Source organism: Xenopus laevis, chromosome 9_10L, assembly GCF_017654675.1.
Source record: "Xenopus laevis strain J_2021 chromosome 9_10L, Xenopus_laevis_v10.1, whole genome shotgun sequence".
Taxonomy (NCBI): Eukaryota; Metazoa; Chordata; class Amphibia; order Anura; family Pipidae; genus Xenopus; species Xenopus laevis.
In genome coordinates this window covers 55,076,383-55,086,376 of record NC_054387.1, presented here as the reverse complement: position 1 = coordinate 55,086,376, position 9,994 = coordinate 55,076,383, and the positions used below count along the sequence as shown (strand labels likewise).

The 9,994-nt window shown below is 43.5% G+C and overlaps 1 protein-coding gene across 1 annotated transcript; it reads left to right on the top strand.

Moving 5' to 3' along the window:
* The first annotated feature begins 46 nt into the window (after positions 1 to 46).
* On the top strand, positions 47 to 7,016 carry LOC108701228. Its single transcript, XM_018235575.2, has 3 exons — positions 47 to 242; positions 2,640 to 2,875; positions 3,067 to 7,016. The coding sequence occupies exon 3, from the start codon at positions 4,560 to 4,562 to the stop codon at positions 5,619 to 5,621; it is 1,062 nt and encodes a 353-aa protein (XP_018091064.1). The 5' UTR covers positions 47 to 242; positions 2,640 to 2,875; positions 3,067 to 4,559; the 3' UTR covers positions 5,622 to 7,016.
* The last annotated feature ends 2,978 nt before the right edge of the window (positions 7,017 to 9,994 follow it).

Sequence of the window (9,994 nt, the reverse complement as noted above, 5' to 3'; positions counted from 1 at the left end):
GAGTGCTCACATGCCATGAAAATCCTCATTTGTGCAGAGTGGCTGCCATGAAAATCCTCATTTGTGCAGAGTGGCTGCCATGAAAATCCTCATTTGTGCAGAGTGGCTCCTCCTGCTGTCCTGTCATCAGACTCCTGAGACTGAACACAACATACACTACTCACGTGTACCAAAGGGTAGAGAAGTCTTACAGCTGCAGGGAGTACTTAGTGTCAGATGAGAGTATTATTGGATGGCAGCAGGTACCAGTCACACTGTAACAATGGTTTTCCATCTGAGGTTGGGGTTAATTGCAGGGTCTGTTATCTGTCACTGGGTGGGTTGTGCTGCCCCCTCAGCAGGACTTGTGCTGTTAACCAAAGTTTAATTTATTTAATATCTAATATGTTATTATAAAAAAAACTGGACTTGCTGAGTAATCATTTATTTAATAGACTGTTTTTATATATAATGGGGTATTATATATATTATACATTAGCCATTGCCCCTGGGATCTGCTCATGAAGTGTGTAAAAGCACAACATGCTCAGCGGTGTAAGATATTCACAGTAACTGCAGGAATAGAGATACAAGGCTAATAAGAAATACCGTGTGTATATACCACAAGGTGGCAGTTCAGATTGATATGGTGCCATTTTCTCTCAGAGGGTTAGGGGAAAATAAAACAATGATCTATTACTGGTGCAGGCACACTTTAGAGTTTTCTTGGGGGAACAGCCAAGTGGAAGGGGATGTGACATTGTAGACATAGCAGTAATGTGCCTGACAACTAAAAGTTTACTACCAAATGTGTGTGAATTAGAGAGCAAGGTGCTGATGTTCCATGAGAGAGTATGTAGCCTCAGAGCAGTGGTTCCCAAACTGTAGGGCCAGACCAGTGTAGGACTCTTATTGGGCCCCTTGCTTCACAGTTCATTTGTCCTGCCTTTAAGGTTAAGGACAGAATTCCTTGCCTTGTGATTTTTTTTTTTTCAGCATAGATCAGGGCAGGGCTGGACTTAGCTTCAAAATAGGCCCTGGCATTTCAGGTACAGCAGAGGCCCAAACAGCCCCCACCAGCCCAATAAATAGTGACTGTCTATGGCATCTTACAGCAGCCCCTCTGGCATTTGCCAGAACCCACAGATTCCTGCGGCCTGGATAAATGCATGCAGAAAACGGAACTATTCTCTCCTTATTGAATCGGAGTAATGCAGTTATGTTACGTGACATAATCTGCTTATCATTCCTTTTGTATACTTATCCTAACCATCTTGGGTAACGGGGACTTTTTTTGCACACGTTTAAATTTGGGGGCTATTTACCCAATCTTGCCTCTTATTGGCTGTGGCGAATACACAAGTGTCATCGCACACAGACAATGCACTTTTTTCCAAAGTGCACCACGTTGAACTGTACTATCTGCCACAATGGACCAACAGTTATGTGGCTCAGCACACTCACTTAAAATAGCTAATGACCCAGATGCCAGAGCCCCAAGTCCAGCACAGGGAAAAGGGCTTGTCCTGTATAATCTATGAGCCTCAAGTCATGTATAAACTGGATAGTGATCAAAAAACGTGCCTTTACTTTATTAATTCATGCTTCTCATCTATACAAAGCATGTGACATAAAACACTGGGTTCTTTGTGTGACCGCATGTTCAAGTAAATAAAAACCGGTTTTATTTCACACATAAAAGCTGATCTAATCTATTACCTCCACATTTCAAGGAAGGGACTTTTTCTAAACCTTTTAGAAAAGCAAATGTCACTACAAGCATAAAAATGATTTGATGCGGGACCGCTATCATGCTTATTGTATTGATATGTGCCCTCACTCTGCATTTTCATTTCCGAGAAGTACATCCGACATACTGAACACCACACTTGCTACAAGTTAAAAGGTACACCACAATTACAATTAACTCCTATAATCTAATCGGCTCCTTTCTGTGTTTTCCCTGTAACTGTGCTTCCAACATCTTTCAAGTGATACTTGAATAGTTTACATGTGATGCTCCACAAGGAAAATTAGCAACTACATCTAACCATGTCTTTTTCTCTATTTTTCTTTTAAATTCACTTGGAGACAGTTTGCCAGAGAAGGTGCCCTTTTTGCAACAATCTTACAAACCTTATCTAACACTTATCTTATTACAGGGATGCGCAATATGTAGGTGCTCTAAAAATACATGTTAACAATAATAATCATATGCTCACTCTAAGATATTATTATAATATGGAACCCGTTATCCAGAATGCTCAGGACCTTCCAGGTAATGGATCTTTTTTCATGTCTGAGATGGCAGCATTCTCCTGTAAGCAACTCCCAAAAGTAGTATCCAGTTTTCATATTAACCAGAAAATAGTTTTACCCTCCTTTTGTCCTAACCCAATTAACAGGAAAGAGAAACAGCTGCACAAACCGCATGTTGTTGACTCCCAGAAAGCTTAGTTCCCTTACGTCCTTGTACGGCAGCAACCATGAGATTTATTCTTTGCAACCTGCTATGTAGGACAATGAAGAGAAAAGGATAATTAACCCCACCCATAAATAGGCACTCCCCCTAGAGATCACCAGTGTTTTGTTGTCCTACCTGCGTAGGAGAGTGAGGATTTGTTGTCTGATACTAATTCTTTTCCTTCCTTTTTTTCTAGGGCTGTCAAGTTCCAGGTCTCCAGGAGACTTGATGACCATAGGATTGAACTACCCTAGGGGTAGAGAATCTGGAGGTTGTGGAGGGGCCTTTTTGGTTAAGTTGCCTTCCTGAGAAATCTTGTGCAGCCGAAGGTTTGTCCTTCTCTAACATGGCGGTGACGATTCCCACTGCGTCAAAGCACGCGCGTGTCAGTGTGCACCAGTTACCGAACAGAAGCAGAGGCTACTTTTACAGGTATGCAGTGGTGTTTTCAGCGCAGTTCAGACAAGGTCTGCATTCGTGCTGGTTGTTATTTGTGAGCTGTCTCCCCTGCCTAGGCTGCAGCCTCTTGGGCAGATTGTAAGGTAGTTGCTGATACTTTAGTATACTGGGTGTGTTCCTAGGGAGCATAAGTGATTCACTGTCTGCTAATTGTTGTTTTTCAGATGTCCACCCCTCCTCAGCAAGAGATTCCTGTTGCTAAGAAGCAGAGGAAATCAAAACACATTCAGTGTAGAGCTTGCGATACTCCACTTCCTGATGGATGTGACAGGAGATTCTGCAAGGAATGTTTGGCGATCTTAGCTCAGAAGGAGGTTACAGCTGCCACTACTCCTTCTACAGATTGGATTAAGGATGTTATCTCTTTGCAAGAGATTTTAGTCCAGATGCGGGTTGATCCAAATACACAGTGTCGTGCTATTGCGGAAGCTTCTTCTCCCCTAACCAATCAGTGGCTTTTGGGGGATACAGAGGTGGATTCGTCATCAGAGGAGGAAGATGAACTAGCTCTTTTTTCTGCTGAGAATACGGCAAAATTAATTAAGAAAGTAAAGGCTTTTATGGATATTGCTGATGAGAATGATCCTCAGTCTTCTTCTTCAGCTAAAAATCTTTCCCAGTTCATCCTGTCATGAAGGAACTTAGGAAAGAGAGTGGAAAAATCCTGAGAGAGCTCCATCTATTACAAAGAGACACAAGTTATTGTTTCCTATCCAAGAAGAGGAGCTGGAGAAGTGGGAATCTCCACCAAAAGTGGATATTACGGTAGCAAGGCTATCAAAGAAAACTGTCATTCCAGTGGAAGATGGGTCTGGTCTAAAAGACCTTATGGATCGGAAAGTGGAAAGTTTGCTTAAACGCTCTTATACAGCAGCAGCAGCTTCTTATAAGACAGCTTTAGCAGCCTCAGGGGGTAGCTTGCTCCTCAAGATTTCGGCTAAGATAGCTCCATGAAGACATAAGTAATAAAATTCCTAGAGAGGAATTACTTGAATCACTATCGAAAATTTCTACAGCAGTGGATTTTCTGTGTGATGCTTCTATTGAAGGGATAAAATTAGCAACCAAAGCTATAGCATTGTCAACTGATGCCAGACCAGCAGATGTCACTTCAAAGAATAGTCTCTGTGCTATGGCTTTTGAGCCAGCCATCTTTTGGGTCAGAGCTAGACAAACTTCTAGTCACTGTCAGGAGCCAAAGGTAAACGTTTGCCTCAAGAGAACTTGAATAGAAGAAAGAAACTTTTTCTTCGGTATAGACGCTCCTCACTGAGAAGAGATTCTTTACAGAGGGATAGAAAGAAAACAGAAGTTAGTTCTTTTCAGTCAACAGATACAGAGGAGAGAATAAATCTGCAGGGCAGAAAAAATGCTTCTGACGCCAGAAGTTGTCTTCCTTTGGGAGGAAGATTGAAGGCTTTTTATCAAGAATGGGAAGAAAGAATTTCAGATTTTTGGATCCTGAAGTTGATAGGATACAAAGTAGAATTTCTTTTCCTCTACACAGAATTCTCATAACGCCCATTACATCGCCAATAAAACAAAAAGCTTTAGAGCAGGCAATAGCAGAATTCCTCTCCGCCAAGGTTCTTGAGCCAGTGCCTCCATCCCAAAATTTTCAAGGCACCTAAGGGTTTTTTTTTGGTACCAAAACTAAATGGAAGTTTTGATAATAGATTTGAGGTTTGTAAACCAGTTCATCAGGAAGTTGGCATTCCGTATGGAAAATATCAGTTTGACTATAAAGGTCTTAGATCATGGAGACTATATAACTTCTTTAGACCTCAAAGACGCCTACCTTCATGTACCACTTTTCAAGGACCACAGAAGATTTCTTCGAATAGCTCTGTACATGGGAGGAGAGCTTCATCATTTTCCGAGTCCTGCTTTTCGGTATAACAACGGCTCCCCGGGTGTTCACCAAAATTGTAGCAGCAATAGCAGCTGTATTAAGAGAAGGGATCACAATAATCCCCTATCTGGACAATTGGCTTGTCACAGCAATATCAGCGTCACTGCTTTGAAACATTTGGACAGAGTGATTGCCTTTCTTCAACAGCTAGGTTGGATAATAAACTGGGAGAAATCATCATTACTTCCATCCAGGGTGATAAACTTCCTGAGGATGGAAATCAATTCATCCAAGATGAAAGTTTATATACCACCGGAGAAAGTTCTCAGGCTCAAGCAATCAGTGCAACAGATCATTGCCAGACCTCATTCCTCTCTCAGAGAATTGATGAGGGTGCTAGGTCTGATGACAGCAACTATAGATGCTGTACCATGGGCGAAATTTCACACAAGGCCTCATCAAGCGGATATTCTCCTCAGATGGGATCGCCAGCTTTCCTCCTTGGAGAAAAAGATTTTTCTCGGCAGAGAGACAAGACACCGGCTTCAGTGGTGGCTTCAAGATCACAATCTTACACAGGGATTGTCCTTCCAGCAGATGAATTGGTTGATTCTGACAACAGATGCTTCCCAATCAGGATGGGGGGCCCATCTCAACAGCACAAGGTGTCTGGAGTCCAATGGAAAGGACTATGTCCTCAAACTTCAGGGAAATGAGGGCAGTCTTCAAGGCAATCTTGGCGTTAGAACTGCATCTGAGAGGAAGACATCTGAAAATCATGTCAGACAATTCCACCATGGTGGCTCCCTTACTGAGCAAGGAGATATGGAAGATCATGGAGTGGGCAGAGAACAATGTGCCCAGTAATATGGCAGTGCACATAAAGGGAGAGAACAACATGTTGGCAGATTATCTAAGCAGGAATGCATTCAGACCGGGGGAGTGGTCTCTGAATCAAGAAATATTCTTGAAAATTACGAAACGTTGGGGACTTCCAGCTATAGATTTAATGGCGACCAGGAAGAATCGCAAGCTGAGAACATTCTGTTCCCTCAACAGGCAAGATCATCCGGATTTCTTAGATGCGATGTTAATCAGGTGGAATTTTCACCAAATATATATATTCCCGCCATTTTCCATGATTCCCAGGGTCATTCAGAAGATCAAGAAGAACAGATGAAGACCATCTTGATGACCCCTTTCTGGCCAAGGAGAGTCTGGTTCTCACTGTTGATGAGGATGGCCAGGAAAGAATATTGGGTCCTTCCTCAAGTTCCGGAACTTCTGACTCAAGGACCAATTGTCTGCCATGACCTTCCCCCACGTCATGGGCAGAAATCGCAGGAGTAGCTATGGATAATATCTGCAAAGCGGCGACATGGAGTAACCCAAACACTTTTGTGCAGCACTACAGGGTGGACATCTTAGCCGCTCAGGAAGCGTCCTTTGGCAGTAAGATTCTCCAGAGGGTGATATAACCTTGAAACCCTCTGCCGTACATGGACGTAAGGGAATGAGTAAATTTATACTAAATAATAAAAGATATTAAGCATTAAAGGTGTTACTCATTATTCACTGGTGATCTCTAGGGGGAGTGCCTATTCATGGGTGGGGTTAATTAACCTTTTCTCTTCATTGTCCTACATGGCAGGTTGCAAAGAATAAATCTCATGGTTGCTGCAGTAAGGACTAAGGGAAAAGTAAATTACTGTAAGTATAAATTTACTCATTCATGTCCTTTGCCAGGGCCCACTTAAGACCATCACAATCATCACACAAAACTAAAAACAAAAGGCTCACACAGGCTGAAAAGCCCTTCAGAATATGGTGAGCTACATCAGAGCAAATCTGTTTGCTTCTACCCTGGCTGTCTTTGGCCAAAACGTTTTACAACAGAACTAGGAAGCAGAAGTGGAACCGACCTGTACAGACAAAGTGAGGAGGCCAATTGTTCGGTCTTGTCTCCAGAGATAAAGCTAGACAAAACCCAAATTTCCCTTATATCTAGCTCACACAACTTTTCAGCGCTGTATAGAGATTATATATGAGGATCACATGCTAGACTGAAAATGATAAGTGCGATGGTCTTTACCAAAATAGCTAGAAGGAAAAATCTTCCCACCAAATAGCAAGTATCAATACAAGATATGTAGTGGCACATATGTTTCACAAGATGGCAGTGATGTTAGACATAGGGGCAAATTCACTAAGATTCGTAGTTGCGCCAGGCGCAACTTCGCCGCACTTCGCCAGGCGTAGTTTCGCCAGCACTCCGCAAATTTACTAAAATCTGAAGTTGCGCACAGGGGTAGCGTAAGGTTGCGAAGTTGCGCTAGCGTTGATTTGCGAAGCGAAGTTACGCTAGCGATGGTTAATTTGCATACAGCGCCAAATTCGAATTTCAATGGAGGAATACGTAGAATCACTACAAATGCCTGGGAAACCTTCAAAACATCAAATAAAATTTTTTTGTTGCCCTACACATGTGCCCACTGTCTAGTTAAGTTGCCATGAGTTAGGAAATGTAGGGGGGAAGGAGGGGAGCCTCAAAAAAATGTTTCGATCTTTTTCAGCCTATCACCCATAATATAGGAAAAACGCCAGCGTTTTTTGGGACTTAGAAAATTTTTTACCTTTTTTTAAAGCAATCCCTATCTACTCTATTGCGCTTCGCCTGGTCTGAGGTGGCGAAGGAAGTCTAGCGTAAAAGGTAGCGTTCAGTACTCTGCGCGCGTTAGTGAATTTGCCTAGTTACGTCCGTAGCGAAAATTTGCCAGGCGTAAGGGTGCGAAGTAACACTAGCGAATTTACGCCAGAGTTCGTTAGTGAATTTGCGAAGTAACGAAAATGCCCAACGCTAGCGAATTGACACTAGCGTTAGGCGCTTTGGCGCTTAGTGAATTTGGGTCATAGTGAGGGGAATTCACAAAAGTGCTGATACTGAGACAAAATGAGATAGATCTCCAAATTTTGTCTTTTGCACAACATTTTACTGACATTTTTTCTGAATTCATCTTTCTAAACCCGTCAATCTGCCATCAGGTTATTCTCAATTGTATTCGGAGAAGAGATTTTCAAGCTCTTTTAAATGTCAATATGGAAGATCACATGTTTTCTCACCTACATTTTAAGTTAATTTCTCATCTGTCAATTAATGAATGCAGTATCACGTGATCTCCTGTTAAAAGGGGAAGCAAAACCTCCTGGCAAAATTTCTGTTTTAGCATTAGTGCACAGTAGCGATGTGCGGGCCGGGCCGATACCCACGGGTTCGGGTCAACCTTGCACCCCCCCCCCTTTCTGGGTCCCGGGCTGGTGCGCCCTTACAAATGCCGGCTTCTGGGTTGAACTTTTATAGATGCGTGCCTCGCCCCTTTTGTAAAGTCATCGGCAGGGCAGCGTGGGTCTATAAAAGGAACCCGGAAGTCGGCCTGCCCCAACTCAATTGTGGTCCATAACACATCTGGAACTGCAGCTACACCCACATTATTGCTCATTTAACTTTCATTCCCATTATGGATCTCGGCTAGGAACTTCATGGTTCTACAACAAGCCCACAAACACTTACTTAATTTACCTCATGGTTTCACAAGCCCACAAATGCACATACTTACTTCAAGCCAACACACATGTAGATGATCTGCGCCTCTGCCCTAACTGGCCTTCAGGCAAGAAGATTCCAATAAAATATTTGTGGCAATGCTTTCCTGTACCTTTCTAGGGAACCCCATTCTTAAGGTTAATATAAAGGAAACGTGGAGCTACAAAATCATGAAATAGAGGGAAGTCTGGACTGTGATGTTTTGGTATTTGATTAGCCCAGCCAGTAAATCTACAGCTAGGGCTGGGGCCAGAACTACTAATTCACCTGCAATGTAATGGTATATTTCTAACATGCTGTAAATCCCTCCCTTCCCTGACCCTCTGCATTTACAGATAACCTCCTTATATGGTAAGACCTGCCTATTCCCTGTCCATTTCTCCTCCTACCCACCAAATTTCCCAAGCCCCAGTGACCCAGTTACAATCACCCCACCCGCATGTGACATCACCACCCATGCCCTGACCTTGACCTATTAAGGTAATAGGTAAAAAGGTAGCAACTAGTGATGAGAGGGTCAAGAGAAGCTTGACCCGGACCCAAACCCGTGCCTGGCTTCCCCCTTCCATTTATAGTAGGGAATCCAATATTTGGGATTCGGCCGAATGCTCTAATCCTTGGTGAAAGATTCGGCCGAATAACGAGCCAATCCGACCCTTAATTTGCATATGAAAATTTGCATATTCAAATTAGGGACAGGAAAGGAAAAAGTAGAAAAAATCTTCTTTTGTGATGAAAAGTCACGTAATTTCCATACCCGCCACAAATTTACATATGCAAATTAGGATTCAAGGATTCGGCCGAATCCTGCTGAAAAAGGCTGAATCCCAAACCGAATCCTGTATTCGGTGCATCCCTAACTTATAGACCTGTCCTGCCAATTACATCACAAAAGGGGTGGGGAAGATGAGAACCTATAAAGCTGGAAGTTGGCAGTCTAAGGTTGCAGGAGGGGAGAGCAGGCAGAAGAGCCCAACCTGAACCGGACAGCGACCCGCCTCATCTGTGGGTATCAGGCCGCCCCCCACATCACTAGTGGCAACCATATATGCTGTGCAAAAAAGGCAAGAGCCTGAACGGAGAAAACAAGTTTGACACAAGGTTAAAAGGAACCAGGGGATGATATGTTGCAAGAAGAACAAGTCACACTGATGAAGAAATCATTTTTATTACAATCAAGGAGAACATAGGCATGAGAGGGAATAAGGTGCTGATATTAATTCTCAGGAACAGTGTTACAAGGGATAACAACAACACGTCTCTTCTTTAACCTTTTAAATGCCACAGATCGTAGAATCTACGTTCTGTGGCAAAGGTACTTGAAATGCCACAGAACGTAGATTCTACGTTCTGCAGCATTTCCTGTTTCAGGAGCGGAGGAGCGGCTGTTAGAGCCGCTCGCTCCGTTCCTGCTCGATCCCCTGCCCCTAGGCAACAAGCAGAGCAGGGGATCGAGTGGCCCCTGGGGCGCGATCGCCCAGGGGCCCAAAAACAGCAGCAGGCACGTGTTACTTACGTGTCCTGCTGCTGCAGCCTGCACCGGATCGTCGATCTCCGCCCCCACAGCACACAGACAGGAACCACGAGGCAGATGTCTTCCAGGGGCTCTTCCTGATCGCCTGCAACAGTCTCCAGCGAT